Source organism: Asterias amurensis, chromosome 10 (genome assembly GCF_032118995.1).
Source record: "Asterias amurensis chromosome 10, ASM3211899v1".
NCBI classification, from domain to species: domain Eukaryota; kingdom Metazoa; phylum Echinodermata; class Asteroidea; order Forcipulatida; family Asteriidae; genus Asterias; species Asterias amurensis.
The window spans coordinates 8,218,237-8,244,415 of NC_092657.1; the positions used below are offsets into that span (position 1 = coordinate 8,218,237).

General features: G+C 39.9%; 1 protein-coding gene across 1 annotated transcript in view; it reads right to left on the bottom strand.

The window, feature by feature from the left end:
• The window catches only part of LOC139942523 (TBC1 domain family member 2B-like), a 47,169-nt gene extending 22,854 nt beyond the window's left edge, over positions 1–24,315 (bottom strand). Inside the window, exons 1-13 of the mRNA XM_071939342.1 lie at positions 23,978–24,315; positions 21,333–21,415; positions 20,277–20,345; positions 17,769–17,843; positions 16,646–16,718; positions 15,145–15,225; positions 14,733–14,796; positions 11,836–11,980; positions 10,443–10,532; positions 9,425–9,544; positions 7,669–7,768; positions 6,890–7,017; positions 1,576–1,710 (exon numbers count right to left, since the gene is read on the bottom strand). Coding sequence (XP_071795443.1) covers positions 1,576–1,710; positions 6,890–7,017; positions 7,669–7,768; positions 9,425–9,544; positions 10,443–10,532; positions 11,836–11,980; positions 14,733–14,796; positions 15,145–15,225; positions 16,646–16,718; positions 17,769–17,843; positions 20,277–20,345; positions 21,333–21,415; positions 23,978–24,304 — 1,490 coding nt within the window. The 5' untranslated portion in view covers positions 24,305–24,315. The remainder of the gene's footprint in view (positions 1–1,575; positions 1,711–6,889; positions 7,018–7,668; positions 7,769–9,424; positions 9,545–10,442; positions 10,533–11,835; positions 11,981–14,732; positions 14,797–15,144; positions 15,226–16,645; positions 16,719–17,768; positions 17,844–20,276; positions 20,346–21,332; positions 21,416–23,977) is intronic.
• Positions 24,316–26,179: the final 1,864 nt, after the last annotated feature.

Consider the following 26,179-nt stretch of genomic DNA (forward strand, 5'->3'; position numbering starts at 1 on the left):
TTAACTGCAGAGTATCTGTTTAATATTTGTGTACCTAAGGGATCCTCAATAGACCTTTATCACGCTGACACCATCTTGGTCATGTTCCCTGTTTCCAATATTCAGCAATGAATGCTAACAATCATTGTGCAACCATGGCACCAGACTATTATTTCGTCCAGCCTCAGTTTGGTTAGGCCGTGTCCGAAATGGCGACTTCGGCTACAGCTACGGCTAGATCGCGCGCGTCTGCCTATTCTTCAACACTGGTAGACGCGCTGATCTAGACGTAGCTGTAGCCGAAGTCGTCGTTTCGGACACGGCCTTACAATGCCCTGGAATGGAGTAAAATCAAGATGGCCACACCGTGATAAAGGTCTATAGGATCCTTAAGTACTTTATAATATTGTACCCATTGAGCCGTTCTCATAGAGTCCTGTAATTGCTTACTCTGCATGGAACCCATAACCAAGTTTGGCCATAGATTTCTTTTTAAAACACTCTCTAGGTCAACTGCAAGCATTTTCCCAATTCAAACACACTCTCCAGTATATTGAAACAATTAAACCAAATGTTACGACTTGAAGGGATTGAGTATGCATGGCAGTATGTTTAAGTCAAGTAAGTCAAGTCTAAAACTTTGTTTTCACTCGCTGGCCAGCAAGCCAAACAAATTTTCTTGATTTAGCGATTGGTGGACGACACACATTGGGAAAAGAAAGTGGCGAGAGCATTGTAGTACAAGACTATATTAATTTAGCTTGAAATATAACCAGGACAAGGTTGATATTTAACTCCACAGCACGTCTTTCAACCCATGAAATTCAAGTTGTGTGTTCCCACCCTTGCCTACATCCTTGCCTACATATTGTTGTATAGAACATTGAGGAAAGAGCCCGACTTATATGCATGCGTGTTTAATAGAATTGTCAAACCTTTTCACAAGCTTACGTAAGAACAATTTCTTTTGAAAATTTTACAACCGTATCTTCATTTATTGTGATATGGACCAAGTTTTGGACATGCCCGGCAGACTTGTAAACAAGGGATATGACTCTCATGCTACTGTTTGTCAATTAACTAATGTTTGAAAGTGAACTGTTGACAAGTAAGAGATTTTAAAAAGTTTCAACTGAAAAAAAACAACAGTTTTTCTCAATGTAAAAAAGGCAGACATTTTCATCCTTGCATCTTAAGATTGGGTTATTTGACTTCACCAATTTCATCACGAGGGCGGCGTAAAAATGGTCAATATAAGTTATCACACAAGCGCGAGTGGAATACAGAAAAAACAGCCCTTCCGTGTCCCATATCCAACGAGGCCGAAGGCGAAGTTTGATAGGTGACCCAGACGAGCGTGTGATAACAAATTTATCTTCCAGCCTAGTGTAAGTCAACCAACCTCATGTCTCATACAAAAAACAAAGAAACCAATACACACTGACCTTATGTAAAGCGTGATGCATTGACACTCTCAATACGCAGAGTGTAAAGTAAAAACTGGGAGTAGTTTTGTCGCTTAATATTGTCCGGTTCGTGCATCTGATTGGAGGATTAACGCGTACTAGAAGATAAGATCTATTGTTTTATACGTACCTTAACTGTTCTCTGAAACTATCTCGATCATCTCTCATATCTTGAAGCAACTGCTCTAACTGAATTAGTTGTTTATCCTTCCTACTCAATATCAACAACTTCTCTTGATCAGTCTTGCACTTCAGAAACACGTCACTGAAAAGAAACCATCATGAGATTATAATAGTCAGGTTGCTTAGGTCCAAATTTTGACGAGATCGTGACCGACTGGCCCAAAGCACCAAACTTGGTAGATATATTCTTTAGGTTCTAGAGAAGATATTTAGAAGGGGTGACACCTGAAAAAAATCTTGGGAGGGTACCTAATTTGCATAAATCACAATTTGTGCACAATTTGCATGTAAAATCTTTTTAAAAAAATTATGTGGCGATTTTGTTTTTCAGTTGATTGCTGTATTCAGCCCTTTATTAATTAGGCCTATTGATAGGGTTCGAATTATGTATTTTTTACTTTAAAGTCAAAGTAGACTGATGCTTATAACTAATTATCACTAATTAAGACTAATTACAACGTAATTGTTAGTGATTTGATTTAATGTACAATTTTCAATATTCGTTTTATTATTTGCACCTACAATTTGGAGGTGGGCTTCAATTAGCCAATTCAATTTTTTTTTATCCCTCCCGGCGTATTCACTTTGATATTTTAGTTAATAAAGATCAGTTTTAAAAGCATCAGACAAGACATATTTGATTGGGAATCCCTCCTTTTTATACCCGGAATTTTGAGCATAACTGCCTGGAAAATTCTGTTCCGGCAAGCCTTAAGACACTAGTTGCCATGCTGCTGAATGGACCTAATGTAAATTAAAGCACCAAGATATCACCGAGTCACAGGTTTGTCTTTCCATAACTCAGATGGTCAGCTTCAATGCAAAAAACAAAGCTTCTGTGGCAAAAAAAAGCAGGCATTCCAAAGAAAAGGAGCCACCTCTTCCTCTCTACAATGGGTTATGTATCCAAACACTCACAAGATGCAACATATAATGAACATCCTGTATAGACTGGGCATCAGTGTTAGCTACGACCGTGCCATTAACAAGAAGCTTTTCTGCCCTGCAAATCTAACATAAGGTCGATGGTAAACTTGAAATTGCAAGAGCTACAGAAGTCTCCTGGATACACAGATCTATTTTTCTCTTAATAAAGAAGGACAAGCTTGAGAAAGAAGATTACATTGCCTGGTCTGCCTTCCATGCTTTAACTCAGATGCCTCTTTCAGATCCTGCTGTTCTTGACGCCCTCTTTCCCCTTTTCTACGAAAAGGCTACAACCATTGACATGATCAAGCATAATGCTTGATGGGATAGATATCCAAAGGCAGATAACAACATATCTCAATCCATCACCGCTAATTGCTGTGGACCAACCACTGTCTGCCCATGCCAATTTTGTTCAGTGGTGTTTGCCCGAGACATTGTATTGGGGAAAAGCACGTTTTAGTAACGTTGGTCTCTAAATTGAGATGACTCTATAGATGGAACACAATTGGAGACTTTCTTGAAGGATCTGGTTGGACCGCTGCCTTATGTGAAGCTGGTGTGGGCTCCTCAGGTACAGCAGACTCCTTCCTCTAAGCTGCTCACCTCACTAGAACCAGGCATAGTCACAGTTACAGCCCTAACAGTTGCAAATCTGCAGAGAGAGATGCTTGGCAACTGAAGGTGGAGTCTGACAGTGGGATTTCTTTGAAACGTGGAAGCAGAAGATGATAACGGCAAGCCCTACATTTCAGTACTGGGATATCATCTTGAAATATGAAACACTTGTGCTGATTTTCATCCGTGCTCATGGTATCCGAGATTTTGATCTCTTTGTGGTGGCTTTGGAGGCATTGGTGTCTTGGTTCTTTGTTCTGGATCACACCTACGCTGGCTGGATCCCCATTCACATCCGAGACATGAAGGCTCTACAACAAAATATCAAAGAAGAGGTCATACACAAATGTGGGTTCTTCAAACGACTCAACACGCGTCCTCTTGCATGCCTCTTGACCATGGTCATGAACAAAACAACGTTGGTAAAGGGTCTGGTGGCGTGGTAGAACTTACCGAAAACCCAGTTGCCTCCAGAATATGGATGGTTTCAGGTCCACAACAAGCAAGACTGCTGAAGGAATTTGAGGACCAGTTCTTGGACGGAGAACACGTCGACATTTACAAGCAGCATTAACAGGGATGACTATGCAGGAGGTTTTAAGGAAACAAGTGAAGAGCCTCACTGAAGCAGTCTCAGAAATGGGTAACTCTTTCATTGAAATTCTTCAGAACTGCTTGCTTTGGACACTTGAAATTGTGCTAATAAAAGATGTTGTTTCCAAAGTCCGCACAATTGAAGCCCTTGGCATTTCCTAGTACCAGAAGCATGTTAAGGATGTGATTTTAGACCGAAGCACCAGCATTCATAAGCCCATCAAAAGAAATTCTGTGGCCATTTGGAAGCGTGTGAAATCAAAGCCAAACACAAGTGCTAAGCAGCATCGTTCAAGTAAAAACAATGATTGCAATCTTTTCAGCCAGCTCTACTTTGCAATTAAGTCAGTACCGTGATGGAGACTCAACAGAATTCTTCGCCCATGAATCATCCTAGGCCATCTTCTCTCTCGGTGTATGGAGCGCTCCTCCTGCCGACGAAAAAACCTGATCTGGTAGAAATTCTGACAACAGATCAGCCAGACCCTCCGTCATACTACCATGCCAAGGTTTTTGACGACGCTGCTATCGTCCACGCATTTCCTGCAAATCAAACTAGTACATTCAATGAATCTGGTGAAAAGTTATTTCTCCTTTGGATCCAACAATTGAGGGATAGCAACCGAGTAGACATAGTGTGGAATACATACAAGAGAGGTATGTTTGAAGCAATCTATGAGGAAGAAGAGAGGAAAAGGTGTAGGAAGAAGGTTGCAGGGAACACTAAACTACCAACAAACTTCCTAAACTTTCTGCAGGATCCCACCAAGAGCTATTTCAACTACTAACTGAGAAGGTATCGAACATGAAGTTTCCTGCTGGAAAGGCGAGCATCTGGACAACAAGCTTGAAGTCTGAACAGCGTGCTTCACTACCCGAGGGATATGGTTGAACAAAGGTTGCATCTGACTGGAAACCTGTGTGGTCACTCATTCCAGAGGCAGCCAGTGTCTGCAGAGAGCTGTTGGAGTGCGGATGCCAAACACTGCTGCAGTGCTTTAGAAACTGCAGATGCCGCAAAGTGCAGGCTTTCTTGCACAGCGCTTTACAACTGCAGCAGAAGCTGCCAAAATCTTTGAAGATATTGTCAGTTTAAACCAATTTTCCCCACATGGGACTGTTTTAATAGTTAAGACGGTAGTAACAACAAAATATAACTGTTTTGCATATTTCGAACCAGGATACTTAAATTATTATTGTAGTAGCCATCTTGGATTTCTGACAACACATAATTACCCAGGCACATCATCAGTTCATTAATGTTGTTTAAGTGCAGGATATGTAAACAAAACCACCAAAGTAAATATTTCAAAATGACCTTTGCTTAAATGATAAAAATGTACCGAAACTAGTGCTTAATATAGGATTTTGCAGCAATTTTGAAATTATGCAAATTAGGTACCTTCCAAAAATATTTTTTGGTGTCACCCCTTCTAAAATTGATTTCTGGGGCCTATAGAAGGTACCTGTCAAATTTGGTGCTTTGGGCCAGTCGGTCACGATTCCATCCCTAAGCTACCTGACTATAATAGGTTATTCTGGAATAAGGTAAGGCTGTCACAGATGCAGATAAAAATAATCTAAAGCCCAGTTGGCATTTGATTATTAGTTAAACAACACCATACATGTAGCTTACATTCCAATGTGTACATGTACATCTTATCGATGTGGACTTTTAGATTATTTTAAGAGAAGTTAGTGATACAAAATGTAAAATTATACATTGTGTACACTCACAAGCTTGGGCGATATCTCGATATTATCCAAAATCGTGATACCATTTCTGGACGATTATCATATCAGTAAATTGCGGTCTTGATAAAGAATATCACGATGCCCTCCCTAATTAAGACGATCTTGCAACCACAAAGGGCTGTTTCAAAAAATATAGAGTCCCAGAACCAACCGCAAGATTCCCCCATTGATCCCGAAATGACAGGGTTTCTTTGGAAAAAAACCACATCGAAGAATTGAGCACCCAGGCAGTCTCACACAGACACTACAGAAGTAACACATTGTATCATTTACCTCCCCTTTGTGTGTGCTGTGAAATGAAAACCACATTGGGATCATGTTACACAAACCACAACCAATCAGTATTCTTTGTGAATGAGGAAGTCACCTCACGTGCATTATGGATGCTTATTGGTTAACTAGATTGAAATGGGCGGGATCTAGCTAAATGTGCACACACGTTGGAACAGTCATGCGCAGTAGACACTTCAAAAGACACTTTAATGTGTGTAACTGAAAGGCCCAGGTTTTCACACCACGGATAGACAGTACACCGACAGCTGTACACGTATACTTCGATTTAATATTTTTTGGAAGTATGAAATTTTGGGATAGTACAATGTAAGATGTCAGTAATTTAGACTTCAAATTCAGATAGCGATATTATCGATTATCGCGATATATTTTTTTTGACGATACATCATGGGTTAACAAAAGCAATATCGCCCAAGCTTGTACACTCATGAGGGTGCACATTCCCATTTTTACATTCCTGTGGAGACCTCTTTAGTTCTTTCCATTGTCCCGGTACTGAAGATTTTTCCATAGACTTTGTACACAAAATGCCTTGTGGAGAGCACCAAGGTCTTTAGAATTCGCTAAGGAGTATTTTTTTTCTTCCCTTTTTGTCTGGTTCATGTTCCAACAAGGGAAGCAGTTTGGTGAAAATACATAAACATACATTATGCATGTCATAGTTCACTTCCAATAGTCATGTGATCATGTCTGTACAGTGAACCTGTTTTACAGGGACTACATGTACAGCGTGTCCACACTGGACTGATTGGGCTCAGTGGAGATTGACAAGGTTAGTTTACCTGTGCAGAGGGTGGCCACAGTCAAACTATCCATTGCACTCACTAGAGTTACCTGGGGGAAAGTTTCCTGGGCTGTTTACGTACATTGGACTTGAAATGAACAAGTAACCCATTTGGCTCTGTAAGTTTACCCCCCCCCCCCCCGCCCCCCAAAAAAAGTCCAATGCGCACATGACTTTACTAAGCGATTCCTGTGTTTGAATCGCAACTGAAATTCATTCATGTTCATATTCCAAGAACTGTGGTTGTCAATTCTCAGTGTATATTGGTAAAACCAAAATGAGTTCTTACTTGGTTGAATGTTCCATCTGGGCAGCAGTTAGTTGTTTATGTAGCATTGTGATGACTTCTTGACTAGCTCTTGCTTCATTCTCTACAAGCTCCAATTCTTCCTGAACAGAACCCAGTTGTTGATGAAACTATGGACCAAACAAACACAACAAATAAGACAAAACAATTTCTGGCCGGCTGTCATGACATGCATATTAGGGACACGTTGCCTTGGATTGTGGAAGTGTCGTGGCTGAGCGGTTAATAGCACTGAATTCAAACTCCAGTGTTTCTGATTAGCAGAGTGCGGGTTCGAGTCCCAGTCGTGACACTTGTGTCCTTAAGCAAGACACTTAACCATGGTTGCTTCGTCCTTCAGATGGAACGTAAAGCCATTGGTCCCATGTGTTGTGAAACAAACTTATCCAAAAGAACTTATCCAAAAGAACTTATCCCCGGTGTTCCTGGCTGTGGCTGCTGAGTGCGCCTTAGCACCTTGTAAACCCTTATAAGGTGCTACATAATTGGGTCTTATACATGTAATTCATAACTTCAATAACCTCACTTTCTGTAAAAATGTATATACTAAGCGCCTTGAGTATCTTGTTGGTAGATACATGCGCTATATTATATAACGCAGGTATCTACCAATAACACAAGGTCTTAAGACCTTGTGTTATTGTTATTCTGGACAAATCTCATGTCTGCCTGCATTGATTATCACATATACATGTAACTGCCTTCAGTAAACATGACTTCTCCTGAAGCAACCCATAGCCGAGGGAATGCCTTACATGTACCTTCCTGCACTGTGCACACTCATTATCCCTCATACGTTCATTCTCAAACCAGACAGCTGTAGGAGATGGTAACTCAGGAGCTGCACCTCGGCTAAACTTCCTACACAATTAACATGTAAACATGGTCAACATCGTCAATAAATAAAGATACACTGTTACACACCCACCTTAATGGATGGAGGGGAATTTAAAGGCACTGGACACCTGCAGGAGTTATCAGAGACCAGTCTTCGCACTTGGTGATCTCAATATATGCATAAAATAACAAACCTGTGAAAATTTGAGCTCAATTAATCGTCAAAGTTGCGAGATACTTATGAAAGAAAAAACACCCTTGTCACACGAAGTCGTGCTTTCAGATGCTTGATTTCGAAACCTCACATTCAATTTTTTTTAAATCAATGTTTGTATTTATTTGGATCTGGAAAACTAAGAGAGAGAAAAGAAACTGAGCAAAACCTAAAAGAACTGCTTAAGAACAGGAAATATGCAAACCAACGTTATGCTGACCAGAATAAAGTTACCAGCCAAAACACCTGATCACATGTACCTATTGTCATGCTTGTGACTGTATCCTGCTCATTTCAGCTAAGCAGAAAATGCTTAAGCATTATATTGTGAGAAAAAAGAATTAGCTGTTGCAAACTGCTTACCAACCAAAAGGAGAAAGACTCTGCTTGGGTCGAAACGTCAGGCCATTAACTATCTTTTGCAATGTCAAAATTACCAACAAGTGCATTTTTATTAATTTTTGGTTTTTACCCATATACACCGATGTGTGTAGCACTGTATACTCAGTACTTTCCCGAGTCCTGTGAAAAAATTTTACTCGGGTGGGATTCGAACCCACGACCTTTGCAAAAAACAAAAATTAATATTCTTTATCCCCCATGCAAATTTAACATCTATTAAATCGTTTGCAGTACCCGCTGCCAAACATAGGATTCGAACTGCCTCTAGCTACCGGGCAATCTCGGTGGTCTAGTTGGTATGACACTGCTCTAGAATTGCAAAGGTCATGGGTTCGAATCCCACCCGAGTAAAAATGCCTGTGATTTTTTTCACAGAACTCGGGAAAGTACTGAGTATACAGTGCTACACACATCGGTGTATATGGGTAAAAAACCAAAAATTAATATTCTTTATCCCCGATGCAAATTTAACATCTATTAAGTGCATTTTTAAAAGGGTTTGAACACCTTTTGCAATGACATGAATCCCTATTTACTGAAAGTGTAATATAGTTTACCTTTAGAAGTTTCAGCTTCATAAGTTGTCAAGTTCATAAGAAATGAAAATGAAAACGTAATACAAAACCCACCTTTTTAAAATCGCTTTTTAGTGTGTCTTCTTCTATGGTCACCTTGCCAGTTAGTTTAGAATTTTAGCATAGATAGGGTTAGAGACGTTTGTCTCCTGAACTGAAAAGTTCAAAACATTACCGATGCCAGCAGAGATAGGCCTATGTAGTAGGTACACGCAACTATGAGTTCTCTGTTGGCGGGAAAGACATATCCCCATACCTTTGTTTGGGCACTGGCCTGGTGACCAGTCTTTTTTCTTTGTCTTTTTCTTCCACTCTGTGCTTTTTAACATGTGTTCTGCGCCTTTGATCATTTTGTATGTACATGTAAGGGGTGCAATATAAATTTTAAATATTATTATTTATTATTAAATCACAGATCTGCTTACAGCTACCAAATTTCTGAATTGACACTATCTGTAGTTAGCAACAAAATCAATATGAGCGTCTTACTTGATGAATCCAGCTTTCATGGTTCCCCTTGCTCCTCTGCTCATTCCTTGCTCTGTTGATACATTGTCTGGCTGACTTGAGTCAAGACTAATACCGAGTGTGGGGTTCAACGACGACGGTCTAAGGGAAGATTACCAGTTCAGTTTGTGAATTCAGTTTGTAACCAATGTACTTCTAGCAACAACAACGATGATTTATTAATTAGCAAAGTGTACACCAGAAAACTGTGTACACTGTCTCTGATGATAGGCTTGCTATTTGTAAAGCAGGGCCCTGGATTCAATCCAGCATACCAAAATCAATATGGGTTTGTTAAGCAAGCGTCAATTACTGTATTGTCTATGTATACATGTAAGGCACTTATTTCAAAGTATAGCATGTACGTGTACAAGGCGCAACGCTGTATAAGACCACACAGAGTTCTGCCAGACCCCTCACGCTGTTGTTACATACAGTAGTCATTGTGAATACCAGAGAACATATATACATAATGTGAACAGATCATGAATTATTTTAATCATGAAAACCAGTTCTGTTTTTTAAATTAATTTCTTTTCATGTTTTTCTTTCGACACAACGCACACACACATCCAAGTGCACACATACACGCTGTCCAAATGTTTCTAATAAATGGGGTTGCTAGTCTTTGTTATCTCTTTATTGCATGCTACATTTATTTAATAACCACTGATGGTGGAGGGCACTTTCACAATAACGCAAGAGCATACTCCCTCTGTTGGTGAAATCTAATAAGGTGTTTATAATTAAGTGAAAAGAAGGAATATATATTTGGTTTGTGTTTACACCATGTGTGTATCTTCCTGGACAATAGGTCCTCACTAGACGGTTCTTTGTTTTCAGGTCCTCACTAGTCATTCATGTACAAAACCAATGGGGATTGCTTCAATGGCTGAATACAGGAACAAAAGAAAGTACAATAGGTGTCATGTAACGCATTGGTCAAACATGACTGGGTGGGTGTGTATGTTGGAAGCAATGATCTGCCCAGTGGTCCTACCTTTTGACTACATGAGTTGGATCCGACTGCAGGCAATCCGTGCCAGGATTAATCAAAGCTGCTTCTTCCCCTGAGACTCCTCGTCTCAATCTGAAACCAATAAAGACACAAACTTTACCACAGTAGATATACAATGTAAGTGCATCACTTCACATCAGGGCCCAGTTTCATAGAGCTGCTAAGCACAAAAATTTGCTTAGCATAAAATTTCTTCCTATATAAAAACTGGATTACCAAACAAAATTCCATTTGTTGCATATTGCTTGTTACTGGTATTCAGCTGATTTGCTCATCCTGAAAATCATGTGGAAATATGGTTGGTAATGCTGTTTTCATCAAGGCAGAAATTTCATGCTAAGCAAATTTTTGTGCTTAGCAGCTCTATGAAATTGGGCCGTGATGCGTATATACATAAGTATTGTTTGAAGCTTTGCATGGTGTGGAGAAATAAGAAGAAACTATAAATAAATAGTAAACTTGCAGAACCATGAGTTAATCTCTTATGGTCAGTGTTGGCTCTAAAAAGAGCCGGTTGGGTCTCGACGTTTCGAACAGTATACTCTGCTTGTCTTCAGTGTTCTCTTCCACTTGGAGTAGACTCGGTTTCAAGTCTTTGATAGTAGTTCTGTCTGCAAGCGACTTGCAGCCAATTATAATATTGATTGAAGTCGCCCCTCTGGCAACTTGTAAAACTGCTAAACCACTTGGGGTTGGGGGTGTGGCAGACAATCACCCGTGGTCTAAAACTTGAAAGCAAGTCTACATTTAGGTCACGAGGTAACGATGAAAGCAGAGTTTTAGTCTAACTCAAACTGAATTTTGTGTTTAAGATATCTTTTTAGTCGTGGGGTGTTTGTGGCCGAGCGGATATGAGCATCGAGCTCTGGTGTTTCTGTTCAGCAGAGTTTGGGTTTGAATCCTGGTTGTGACACTTAAGTCCTAGAGCAAGACCATAAGCTTCTCTCCAACCAGGGGTACATATAAATGGGTACCTGCGAGGGCAGAGATGGTTTTTGTAATCAGTGATTGATACAATGTAAGCTTAGTGCGCTACATATTTGCCAACATAGGCTGTTTACTCCCCAGGGAGCTGAGATGGTTTAAGGAATGATTTAAGGCCCAGTGACCAGGGGTAATAATGTGGAAGCGCTTTGAGACGCCTTTCAGGTGTATAAAGCGCTACATAAAAACTCACTACTATTATTATTACTATTATTCTAGAATGCAGCACTCGTGGGTCCATCCCACCGAGTAGCATAGGACTCAGGAAGGCACTGAGTTTACAGTGCTATCATACATTGGTGTATGGGTAAAACAACATGCAAGTCTTACATCTCTTGAACAAACTGTATCCAGACTTGCTCTTTTTTCTTGTAGAAATGATGAAGCTTACCCAAAGTTTGTAATCTGGTTCCTGAATTCAGTTTTGAGGTTGGTGAGGGAGAGGTTGAACACCCCTGTTTGCTGAATGGTATGTGCCGTCGATTCACCAATAGTATGTCTAGGAACCTCCACATGGCCCAAGATTGGAGGAATACCTGCCAAATGCAAACACCACTGACATTACTTTGCATTAACAATAAGGAAATCAATGTGTGGGGAAAAGGTTTTCAACTAGTGGTTTAATCCCAACGAGGCCTGGTTCTTGATAATTTTACCGAGACTAAGTCGAGGTAAGTTATAAAGAACCAGGCTTGGGCGGGTTTAAACCACTAGTCGAAAACCGATTCAACACACTTTGATTCCCATTCAAAAATACCTTTTCGGTCAAAAACATCATCACTTTTTGGTCAAAAAGTACAATAAATGCAAAAATGATAATTGTTAAATGATTTCTTTCAACACAACATCCCTCCAGCTATGAAATGGTTAAGCCCTCTGCCGCCCACGGGTAAACAACTCCATACATGGAAATGCTGTGCGCTTCGCGTGTATCGCGTGATGTGGTACATTTGTTTCAGCCATTGCTCTCGACCATTAGGAATAAAGAAACTGTCTTAAAAGAACAGGTGCAAGGTTGCGTGTCACGCCCATGAGTTAACACATTTTACCGGTCATAAACAAAGGTTTGTACACACCCGCGTGACACGCTCTCCACCAATAGAAATAGCGAAACTGTCTGAGGTATTTATGAATTTGCATTTAAGACCTTGGCACTATTGGTTATTGTCAAAGACCAGTCTTCTCACTTGGTGTATCTCAACATAATTTATGCACAAAATAACAAACCTCAATTGGTCGTCAAAGTTGTAAGGAATAATCATGATAATGAGAGAAAAAAAACGCCCTTGTCGCACAAGTTGTGTGCTTTGAGATGCTTGATTTTTAGACCTCAAAATCTAATCCGGAGGTCTCAAAATCAAGTTCAAATATTTTAGTGAAAATTTACTTCTTTCTGAAAAACTACGCTACTTCAAAGGGAGCCGTTTCTCACAATGTTTTATACATGTACTATCAACAGCTCTCCATTGATCGTTAACAAGTAAGTTTTTAGGCAAAAATTTATTTCGAGTGATTTCCGATAGTGTCAACTGCCTTTAACAATTGTTCAAAAACAAGTGTGATGCGATCAAGCAAAATGAGTCGTTTGTCGACCCTTGTCATTTCTCATTTTTTTATACATCTGAAAAGAGTAAAAGCTATGCTCCATGTTTATACAACCTTTTGTTCAAAAGTTGTGAAAGGAGAAACACCAAGAGATATGAGTGACTAAAACAAAGAGTAATTGGTTTAAAACCCTTTTTTAGCGCGCACATACATCCCACAGGCGCCCCGCGCACTTCGAATACTGCGTCGAACGCTTTCAAAGTTTGACGAGTCGTAATTTTAGCTCTGAACATGCGATCAACATGCAGCAAACAGCCGTAGAGAGAACGCAATCTCGACATGAAAACAATCTAAAAATAGCGCTTGGTGCCCATAGCATAAGTCCTTCATTCGCAACGCATGTGAAGCACGAGTTGCTGTTTTTCTCTAAGTAGTATGGTCCTAAATGGTAATGTATCATGTATCGCACGCGCAATGTACACACAGTAATGGCGATCTACGCTTTTTTGTGATAAACTTATCGGTGTTTTTAAAGAAGGAATACAGTGATGTGATTGAATTTTTGAAAGGGTTTGAGGTGCAGCAGTTACCTGTAGGTAACAGAGACACTCGTATTCATTTTCAAAGGTATGTTGTGATTGTTTTCAATCACTTTTGAAGTATTTTTTTGACGTTGAGACGACAGCAAATTGTAGATAACTTGTGTGCACAACTTTCCGTGTAAGAAACCTACGCAGACATTGTTTTTAAACTGTTTTTGATTTCTTTCTCTCAACCCTTGATGATGTTATTAATCAGAAAGGAAGTCACCAATGTAAAATAGAGACATTTTGGCACTGGAATCTACAAACAAACAAAAAATATTTTGAAAATGTTACCCATGTTGTCCTGTTTTGACATGTTTCTCCTCATTTACATGTAGCTTGATCGCATCACAAGTGTTTAGGTACACTTTTGTCAATACTGGCCAGCTTGAACTGGGTTGTCTCTGTTCCTAATTCCCTGCTGTTCCCCCTCCCACCCCATTTACTGTCCTTACACAATCTACCTCCAGCTCTTATTTACATGTATTCTTTACATGTCATCTTTATTCAGGACCAGTGCTTTAGTTGCTATTTAGCCTGTATGCCTACATGTAGTTTTATTCAACATGTTTAATTTTGTTTTCCTGTAGCTAAACTTCGGTTATTATACTTTGTGAAATGGCAGAATAAATAATATTCATAAATACCGCCGACAGTTTCGCTGTTCCTATTGGTGGAGAGCACGTCACGTGGGGTGTTTAAACGGTTGATAATGACCAGCTGGACCTGTTTATAACCGGCTGGCTTCCGCATGTCGGGCGCGCAAGCTCATGTACGCCAACGAAACTTACGCATAGCGCAATTCATAGCTATTAGTAACAGCGAGTAATCTCTTTCTAATTGCACGTACATTGTACACACAATCCATCCCACACGCATCAAACAGATTTTTTACAAAGTTTTTGAAAAAATATGTGCAAACCTCGAATTTCCGCCTGTCAAAGTGTCTTCGGATCAGGCCTTTATCGCACGGCCACGACCCTGCCGGTTTTAAACGGCCCTTTAAGAACTCGTCACTACCCTTTTATTCCCTTAATAATAATAAAAAATAGTAATAAAGGTACGTCACCATGTATCACAAAAAAGACAGCCACACTTATTGCGTGCTCAAGCCTCAGGTAGGTTCATGTACATGTGTTATGTCATCTAATGTACATACCTTTGAATGGATCGCCGCTCCTTTCCTTTATTCTCTTTGTGGAAATCAAACCAGAGTTAGGCTCCTTTAAAAAAACAAATAACAATACAAAGAAATAAGAGGAAAAAGGAAATACAAAGATAAAAACTTCTGAGGATGATCGCAGTATTTATTTCTTATCACTCTAATTGTTTCATTTCCTTTTCTTTATTCTGGTCGTTAAGCTAAGGACTCTAAGCAAAGCCAACTTTGAGGGACACGTTGCCTTGGATCGGGCGAGTTGGTCTATGAAAAGTGTTTGAAAACGTTTGTTATGAAATGCATGTTATAGATGTTTTAAAAGTAGAATATAATCATCAACACAAAATGCCTCAAAATTGCCTCAAAATGTATCTACCTTGAGATAAATTTTGGTTACCCTAAAAATTCTTACCATAGTCGTTGGAGACAAGTTACTTTGTGACTTATCCCTGGTCAATGAGGTTCTTTGTTGGCTGTAAGCTCTGCGTCGTTCCTACACACAAATGTAATACAATTAACATAAAAATAGACTTAGCTGATCGCAAACCGCTCATCAATCAAAATGAATACAGGGCGAGTCAAAAAAAAAAGTTGACAAAACAACAACTGACTCTCAAAACCCATGAAGCCCATATGAAACAAACATTCTTTCTTGATTATCTGAAGAAAAGATGAAACAAGTTGGTCATTTCCAAGAGGCGTTATGTCTGTTTTACTGGAAGCCATCATGTTTGAGCTCTGTTAGGTAAGCTGCATTTTTAAGATACAGTTTTTGGATAGCATTTGTGCGCGTAGTAATGCATCCTCGCATTCATGGGCTAACCCGCACAAATGGTATCTGCAAACCTGGTATAAACAGCTCCAGCTGGTCATTATTAACCGTTTAAACATCCCCTTGTGACACGCTCTCCACCAATAGCCTCATGCTCTCGCTCCTGTCTTGTACATAGTTAATTCCTAGTTAGTAATTTATTATTTTCCTTTAGATTATATTGTTTTTGTTTAATTTAATGCACTTTGTTAAATTTCTATGTACTGTTTAACATGTTTAATTCTCACAATTGTTTTTTTTTTCAACAAGAGTAGGGAATAAATGTATTATTGAATTGAATTGAATAGGAATAGCGAAACTGTCTGGGGTATTTATGAATATTGAATAAAACTTGTGTCACCCGTCCACATACAATGAATGGATTGTTTGGCTACATGTAGTGAGACTGATTCAACATGTATTGGACATGCAGTAGTCAGTGCTTCACAATATTAAGCTTTAGCCAGATACACACTGTAGAGTATCACAACACAAACCCTGTTACTGTAAGGTTCATCATTACCCTTTGTGGCCCAGCAGATGGTTCTTGTGATTGATTAGCTTAGTGCGCTACATATTTTGGCAGCACAGGCTGTATACTCCCTAGGGAGCTGAGATGGTTCAAAGGCAGTGGACACTATTGGTAATTACTCAAAATAATTATTAGCATAAAACCTTAAGTATTTGGAAGCTGTTGATAGTATAAAACATTGTGAGAAACGGCTCCCTCTCAAGTAACGTAGTTTTCGAGAAAGAAGTAATTTTCCACAAAACTTCTTTTAGAGACCTCAGAATTAGATTTTGTAGGTCATAATCAAGCATCGGAAAGCACACAACTTCGTGTGACAAGGGTGTTTTTTTCTTTCATTGTTATCTTGCAACTTCAACGACCACATGAGCTAACATTTTCACAGGTTTGTTATTTTGTGCATGTTGAGATACATTGTATGTACACCAAGACTGGTCTTTGACAATAGTGTCCAATGTCTTTAAGCATGTTAAGGAATTATTAAGACCAAGTGACCAGTGGTCATAATGTTGGAAACGCTTTGAGACGCCCTTCGGGTATATAAAGCGCTATATAAATATATTAATATTATACCTGTAACTCCTGGAGCCAGAACATCATGGTTTGACGATCCTTTGCCTGTAACTGATACACTCGACCTCCTGTGCTAAATTATAACAAGAAATCATAACATATTCAACTTAAGTTACCCCTCTACAGTATGCACTACAGGCCCATCACTGAGTCACTGTCAACAAAGTTGCTTCTTAATAATGTAAGTGTCATGAGTAAAATACACATTTACAGCAGCTTTCAAAACAATGACAAAATATACAAAAAAGGTTTTTCTAGACTTCTCCAGTAGTGTGACAAACCAGGGACTTTCTGCTCAAACATATCAAAGTGAAAACTATGTTTTTTGCTCAGTTCATCATATAGACATGATACATACATGTACATTGTAGATGTACAAGAGAATAAGAGCTTTTAAATAACACCTTCTATCTTCAAGTAGGCTTGATTCCTTGATTCTGATTGGTCCATAGCAACAAGAGTGCAATATTTCTTTATTTTTGCTCTTTTTGTATGCAAGTCGCCAGACACAAAAGGCCTGACGGCCACTTCAAGGTGTGGGCTACAATTATTTTTGGTCAAGAGGCCGTTGCCACCTACTCCTAGGGCTGAAACAGGGTTAACCCTTTTACAGTCCATACGGATGTAGGCTTGGGTATCATCAGTCCGAAGCCTGGCCGGTAGAGAAGAAAGCACTACCTCCCCAATTTTATGTAGCAAGTGTCACGACCGGGATTCGAACCCACACTCTGCTGACCAAACAGCAGAGCTTGAATGTGGTGCTCTTAACTGCTCGGCCATGACACGCCACAAACCGGAGTGTACCCCCCCCCCCCTATTCGTCATGAGCCGGCCTTAACCCTGGAATAGCGAATATAATCATAAACCAGAAAGTAACTTTAGTTGATCATGATCATTTCAAACTTGGAAGACGAGCAGAGTATACCATTCGAAGAGTATACTGTTCAAACAGTATACTGTTCGAAACGTCGAGACAAAACCGACTCTTTTCAGAGCCAACACTAACCCTAAGAGATGTACACATGGTTGTACCCGCAAGTTCACTATATATTTATAGCTTCTTCTCATTAAAGTAACTTCAATGTATTTATACATTGTGTGTACTATGAAGAATGCAACTCACCTGATATGAAACTGACCAGTGCTAGATGAATCATTGACTTCAAAGTTGAAGGTTGCATTAGCAATGTCAATAGATCTGAAAAAATAACATCAAATGGTCTAATAACTTTATATCATGTGTTAATGTTTACTTTCCTATACAAATAAATACAAAAAGATATCAACATTTTAAGTAAGGGAATAAAAGGGTAGCGACGAGTTCTTTACTGGCCGTTTAAAACCGGCAGGGTCGTTGCCGTGTGATAAAGACCCGAGCTGAAGGCGAAGGCCTTTATCACATGGCAATGCCTTTTTGGTCAAAAGGCGTACTAAAATAAGAAACTGTCAAACTTAAGCGAACTACGTGCTTGAGCTCTATATGTACATGTGCGCCGTCTGTGTGTTGCATTGTTATGCCTGAGACGACCAGTTTCTGGATCCTTTCATGCGTGTTGTAGTCTTGGTGCACGTCGTTCTCGTTTTCCTTTCACACACAGCGCGGCTAACTCACCGACAGCGCGCGCATCGCCCGTAACAAGAAACGTCTTGCACCAAGACTTACCGGTTATAAACAGAGCTCCAGCTGGTCATTTTCAACCGTTTAAACACCCCCACACAACTTGCTCTCCACCAATAGGAAGAGTGAAACTGTCTGAGGTATTTATGAATGATCATGATGCATTTTATAATGTTAACCATATTTTAACCAGGTTGCTTCAAATGACATTGTATTTAAACATTATTCATAAACACCTCAGACATTTGCGCTATTCCTATTGGTGGAGAGCGCGTCGTGTGGGTGTGTATAAACCTTTGTTTATGACCAGTAAAAAGTGTTGAAACATGGGCGTGACTTGCGAGCTTGCACCTGATCTTATAAGACAATTTCTTCATTCTTATTGGTCGAGAGCATTGACTGAAACAGTTGTGCCACATCACGTGATAAGCGTGAAGGACGCGCACAGCATTCCCTTATAAGGAGTTGTTTACCCGAGGGCGGCAGAGGGCTTTACCATTTCAAAGCTGGAGGGGTGTTGTGATGAAAGAAATCATTGAGCAATTATTATTTTTGCATTTATTTTACTTTTTGACCAAAAAGTGTTGATGTTTTTGACCGAAAAGGTCTTTATGAATGGGAATCAAAGTGTGCTGAATTGGTTTTCAACTACATGTAGTGGTTTAAACCCACCGAGGCCTGGTCTTGATAATTTACCTCGACTTCGTCTTGGTAAAATTCTCAAGAATCAGGCCTCAGTGGGATTAAACCACTAGTTGAAAACCTCTTCACCACACATTGATGCCCTTATTTATTCAAATAAATCATTAAAGGCAGTGGACACTATTGGTAATAACTCAAAATAATTATTGGCACAAAACCTTTCTTGGTGACGAGTAATAGGGAGAGGTTGATGGTATAAAACATTGTGAGAAACGGCTCCCTCTGAAGTGCCATAGTTTTCGAGAAAGAAGTAATTTTCCACGAATTTGATTTCGAGACCTCAAGTTTAGAACTTGAGGTCTCGAAATCAACCATCTAAACGCACACAACTTCGTGTTGCAAGGGTTATTTTTCTTTCATTATTATCTCGCAAGTTCGATGACCGATTGAGCTCAAATTTTCACAGGTTTGTTATTTTATGCATATGTTGAGACACACCAACTGTGAAGACTAGTCTTTGACAATTACCAATAGTGTCCAGTGCCTTTAAAGCCTAGAAAAAAAAGTTAATGTGTTCGATTGAAAATAAGGGTAATGGGCGAAGTGAATTGGTTAAAGGAACACGTTGCCTTGGATCGGTCGAGTTGGTCTTTGAAAAGCGTTTGTAACCGTTTTTTATAAAATGCATATGGGTAGAAAAATGTTGTAAAAGTAGAATACAATGATCTACACAAACATGCCTCGAAATTGCGTGGTTTTCCTTTTACCCTGCGACTAACACGTCGGCCATTTATGGGGGTCAAAGTTTTGACTCCCATAAATGGCCGACCATGTTAGTTCCCACAGTACAAGGAAATCCACGCAATTTCGAGGCAAACTTGTGTGGATCATTGTATTCTACTTTTAAAACATCTTTCCAACCATATGCATTTTATAAAAAACGGTTACAAACGCTTTTGTTTTGACCAACTCGTCCGATCCAAGGCAACGTGTTCCTTTAACTGGGTGGTGTATCATGGTGGCTTGAATAGTGAAAGTATTCAAACTTTTAAAGACTGCAATGGGTGAGCAAGTATTTTAATTCCTCTGTATTCATATTTTGAACTGTTTTCCCCCAAAAAGCTGGTTAAGCAAGGCTCAATTTTGTCAATACGTGTTTTCTACTGTCTGGCGTACAGTGCTAGAGTCAAAGTTGCCTCTAGGACAAACAAACAACTAAATTGACAAACATTTGCAAAAACCTGTGAAATCAACAAAATGTAGTCTGGATTGATGCCAGCTAGTCAAACATGGAGCTGATGAATGGCTAGACAGAAAAACAAACGAGCTGTGTTAAACTTTGTCATTAGAATAGTGTGTAGAAATACTTACCCTAAAGGTAATAGATCTTGTGGAGCTCTGTAGTAATACAAACGGCACCGTAGCTCATCAAAAACAAACCTACATACATCAGATCAAGTAGACATTGTATAAGAAAATCTACACTTTAGAAGAAACACAAAGTTACAAACCCAAACAATCTTTAAGATTAAAAAAACTAAGAATTTCAATAAAGAAAACATCAAATGTAACCACAGGACAGAATCGGGAAGTGACAGAGCTGTCATAACATGGCTGTGTCGCAAACTCATAGAGTGCACAAAATAAATGGCCACTTCTTAAAGGAACACGTTGCCTTGGATCGGACGAGTTGGTCAAAACAAAAGCGTTTGTAACCGTTTTTTATAAAATGCATATGGTTGGAAAGATGTTATAAAAGTAGAATACAATGATCCACACAAGTTTGCCTCGAAATTGCGTGGTTTTCCTTCTACTGTGCGAACTAACATGGTCGGCCATTTATGGGAGTCAAAATTTTGACCCCCATAAATGGCCAACGTGTTAGTCGACGAGGTAAAAGGAAAACCACGCAATTTCGAGGCATGTTTGTGTGGATCATTGTATTCTACTTTTACAACATCTTTCTACCCATATGCATTTTATAAAAAACGGTTACAAACGCTTTTCAAGGCAACGTGTTCCTTTAATCACTCTATTTGTTTTGTGTACTGACACTACACATGTATGTGTTGATGTGTCCAGTTTATACACTGCATCTCTCACCCCATGTCCAAGCTCCCTCTTTACAGGCAGAGGTTTGCCAGGGGGGGGGGGGGCTTTCCTTTGGCTTCCCCTGCAGAAGATGGGTTACCATCCCCTGAAGAAGATGAGTTACCATGATGATGCAATAAGTTACCATCCACAGGCTTTTCTCAAACCTCGACTTAGGCTCCAGCTCAGGTTCCGTGTGCTGATGTTCCTGAAACATGCGCTGCTCCAATTGCAGGTTAAAGGTCAAGCTGCATACGCAGTGCGCGGAGTCTAAGCAAGAGCTGGAGCCCAGGCCGAGGTTTAAGGAACATTGACTGCAATTTATTATGTCCATACCATCTTGATTTGTAGGATTTAATTATGCCCCGTTCTCCCATCTTGTTGAGGTAGCCACAAAGTTTCACATGCTCAATAGTTCCCTGCAGGTACAGATAAAACAAACAACACTGTGGTTAATGAAGCATTAAAACATGTAAAAATATGACACAATACATCAGGAACTAAGCCAAATCAAACTTAAAATTGAATCAATGGCCTCCTACATTTATATTGCAAAGAGTGAATCTGTTTTTATTCAGCTGTCTCCTTCATCACACCATACGTAGTTGAAGGAATGTTTCAAGTTTCTTGTTATTATTATTTAGGAAGCCACAGAGCTTAAAAGAATTATGAAAGCATAAAGCATGGTTCATACAAAATACTTCCTGCGAAATGCGAATGCATATGTGAATGTGAAGCGAATTTTGACAACACAGGGTTGTTTTCACAGCGAGTGTTTTGCAGGAGTTGAGTACAAATCAAGTGTATGCAAATTACTCACTGCTATAATTTGTGATGTCAAAATTTGTAGCCTATTGCTTTGCATTCACAGACTGTACATTGAACTGGGCCTTAGACTCAAGAATTGCATAGTGGCTCAAGAATACAGCTATGTACAATAAGCCTACATGTACATGTCTCAAATAAATCAAAATGTTTTTTCATATTTCCTTCCTTTTAATTTCATTTAGCCTCCTTTTGTTTCCCGTTTTATGTGTGCTTACGTACAATGTTCTAAAGCTTTTGGAGTGAAAACTTGTCATGTGCACCTACTCTGTTTAATGACGATTTATTCACTATTGTACAAAATGTTACAAGAAGGCTTCCTCCGTGGTACAAGTACATATACATGATGTACATGTAGGCCTACATTACAGCATGTATAGGTAAAATGAATACAGAATGCATGCAGTTTTCACAGTTTGATTTCAGGCCTAATGTGCTTTTATGTACACACTATTCATACTTAGTATTGCAATCCAAAACCTGGAAGTCCAAAATGAAATTAGAGTTTATACAGACTAAGATAAAAAATGTTACACTACAATTAGAAACCGAGACTACAAATGTGCAGTACACTTTATGCAAAGATCATTGTTATGGAAGCTTGGTGGTTGAAATTAAACACTGACACATTTCCCTGTAGATAGCAGTATTCATAAAGAAACATTCATAAATACCTCAGTAACCTCATACAGTTTCGCTATTCCTATTGGTGGAGAGCGCGTAACGTAGGTGTGCATAGTAAACCTTTGTTTATGACCAGTAAAAAGTGTTGAAATGGGCATGACACATGAGCTTGCACCTGTTCTTATATAGGAGTTTCTTCATTCCTATTGGTCGAGAGCAAAGGCTGAAACAATTGTGCAACATCACGCGATACGCGCAACGCGCACAGCAGTCCCTTACAAGGAGTTGTTTACCCGAGGGCAGCGGAGGGCTTTACCATTTCAAAGCTGGAGGGGTGTTGTGTTGAAAGAAATCATTGAACAATTTTAATATTTGCATTTATTTTACTTTTTGACCAAAACGTGTTAATGTTTTTGACCGAAAAGGTATTTATGAATGGGAATCAAAGTGTGTTGAATCGGTTTTCAACTAGTGGTTTAAACCCGCCGAGGCCTGGTTCTTTATAATTAACTTAGACTTCGTCTCGGTAAAATTATCAAGAACCAGGCCTCGTTGGGATTAAACCACTAGTTGAAAACCTCTTCACCACAAATTGATTCCCTTAATACTTCTCAAAAGCACCATTAACAGGAAATATGCAAGTCTTGTTAGTTTGTTGCGACAGTGTAGTGGGCGACTTTGAAGGGGCGACTTTACTGGGGGGGGGGGGCGAGTTGACTGGTTTCCAACAAATTAGCATGATATTAGAGAAGTGAACATTGTTGAATGAGCAGCAAGCAAGCCCCTCAATGGCCCGTGTTGTTAATTTAGTTGATATTGCGAATAACTTCGTATCCTGCCACCACTTTTGCACTCGGTTTAACAGAAAGAATGATTAATTCATTGAGGTACATCGTAAGTTAGTCGACACATTAACTGGGCAATGTAGGCCTACTCATTTTTGTTTTAAACTTTGTCATTATTGGTCAAATGACAACATTTGATGGTTTAAAACACTGCAATTACAGCGGCTACAAGCCGAAATGTAGTTTACAAAAATAGTCATAAAAATATTAGCCTACTATAGGCCCTACCAAAAAAGAATTACAAATATTATTACCAAAAAAAGGATAAAATAACGGAAAAACTTCTGTATGGCGCCACAACTATTTCATTCGGTATGAAATAATACAGTATCTAATTTACCTCACTTTTTATAAAAATGAGTGAAAAACTAAAAGTGGTGGCGCCATACGACATGTACGAAAACTTATCCAAAATATTTCATTGATGAGAAATTAGATACTTATTCATATCGAATGAAAAAGTGGTGGCATGATACGGAAACATTTTCGATTTCGCCAAAACATATTTTGATTGATTGTTATTTGAGTATCTTTTTTTTTTGTGTTTTGTTTTTATATCCAAATATAACTTATTAATTAATAATAATAAAACATACAAGAAAAGATTTTTTTTTAAGGTGGTACTGGTACTTAATTTTTAAGAGGGGGGGGGGGGGGCACCGGGACATAGAGCAGACATTGACCTACCCTTTTCTGAGTGTCGTTAGGATCTTTGCTGAGCGACATATCCGTTTTCTCGTTGATTCTCGACTCATTACAGCCCGCATCCACGACCACGTTAACGTTTGGTGTGTGTCCCTTCTCAACAAAGCTCCGACTACTTTGCACATCGGTACTACTGCATTTGTTTCGAATTAAGTTTTCAATTTCGCTTTCGTTGCCCTCGGATTTGGTTTCATCGTCAAAGGATATGAGTTGAGCAGTTGGCACTTCACTTGCAGTCGTTGTCATACTTAAATCAGCACGTAACTTCCGTCCTTCCTTCGTCTTTCTGTCTGCCCAGGGCACCGCCATGTTTGTTTTGATGACTTTTAGACTTCCCAAGGTCTGTGCCGAGCCAGCTCCCGCGAGTCATTGAACCTCAATTAGACTGGCCGGCCGCGCGCCCCTCGTGCCTTTCGTCCGCCTACCACTCCTTACTCTATGCACTGAACTAGAGCGAAGCAACCGCCGACCGTAGTTTCAAAAAGGCCTATTAGTGGAGATCAGCATGTTAAAAAAAAATCGATAAAAGTTTGAAACATTGACTTATGGTTTATGACACGTCGTTGTGATACAATTTTAATACACATACCCCCGAAAAATATTTTTGACGCCCATGGTTCCATCAGGGAATTTACGGTCATCCGGGGGGAGGGGGGGGGGGGGGGGTGGGGAGGGGAGTATGGCTGTTTTCTGTCGCCCGGAGATTCTTGAACGGTGCACAAACTATTTCTTTGAATCATCGATCCTCCTAGCGTCAGCGTGATACGGGACCAAATCTCGGAATGAGATACGGGACGCATCGTCAGTCATAATGGGTCTGGGACCCGCTCTAATACTAATAGGGAGTCTGCGGGGGTGATGTGCCCACCCCCACCCCCCCCCCCCCCCCCTCCACTCATAAAGCCTTTTTCAAGTTTTTATGCACAATTTTGTTTGCTATTGGTAATTGTATCTAATAAAGAAAAACTCAATTATAGCTGCGTATCCTTATAATTTTGCACTCACACGGCGTTTCATCTCATCCCAATGATCACCAGCATTGTCAAGACATGAAGTTCTTTAGGGGTATTTTGCGGCGTGGGGTCCGGGCCCGCTCAAGGGCCGGGGGTAATTTTGCATTTAGATGCTCTGTGGAGCCTCTTGGGCCAATAACAGGCATTATGAATGAAACAAAACAGGTGCTGATGTATGGCACAAAAAAGGGTGATCATGCGAGTTAGAAGCCTTTGCGGCGTGGGTCCGGTGTGGCGGTTTCAGTCTTCCGCCGTGTTCAGTTTTCCGGGTGACGTAGTCGGTCATATCAACACGTTGTTCGAACGGTTTTAGCTTTCCGGCGTGTTCAGTTTTCCGGGTGACCTGTCAGATACCGCCGCAAGTACCCTGGCGAGTACTTATGTTCTCTCAGCAGTGACCCCAAATTGTATATAATTTATTACGATTCTTTTATGTGTAGTCACATAATCTCTTGCCCCATCTTTACAATTAGTCATGGGTACAACTTTAGGCAGGTCACACTCTGCTTGCGTAAAAACAACTCATACGATCCACGCGTTTGCCGCTAGTTGTACTCGACTCGTGTACGCCGCCATGACAGCTACCGGCGGATGACGGATGACTAAAAATGGACTACTTTCGCTTGCTGTGCGCAGGCATCGCATGACGTAATGCTACCGTATTTGGTCGTTCGGAAAACTGAACACAGCGGAAAGTTGAAACCGCCATACCGGGGCCGCTTTTTAGGGCCCAGGAAAATTATAGGCCGTAGAAACTCTCTGGTGTCATCTAGGGAGTCTGAGGGTCAAAGTTCCCCCTCTAAGATCTTGGAATTTAAGGCCTCTTTCAAGTTTAGTATGAAGCATTCTTTGCTTTGTATCCAATAAAAAAAATCTGCACAGTGAGTTTAATGCTCAGACGGCGATTCATCCCAAACATCGTTAAGGATGAATCCAGACAATAAATGTTAGGGGGTGGGGCAAATCTATAAAAGATCAAGAATGCAAACGCGAACAAGAAGCCTTATACGCGTGATGGTCCGGACCCGCTCAAGGGCCCTGGAATTGTGCAATTTTAGATGCTCTGTGGTGAAATTTTCGGCCAATAACAGGCATAATGAATTAAACAGAACATAAAGCCTATAACATAGGTTCTATAACATAAAGCCTGTTGCAGCAGTAGAACCCTTCA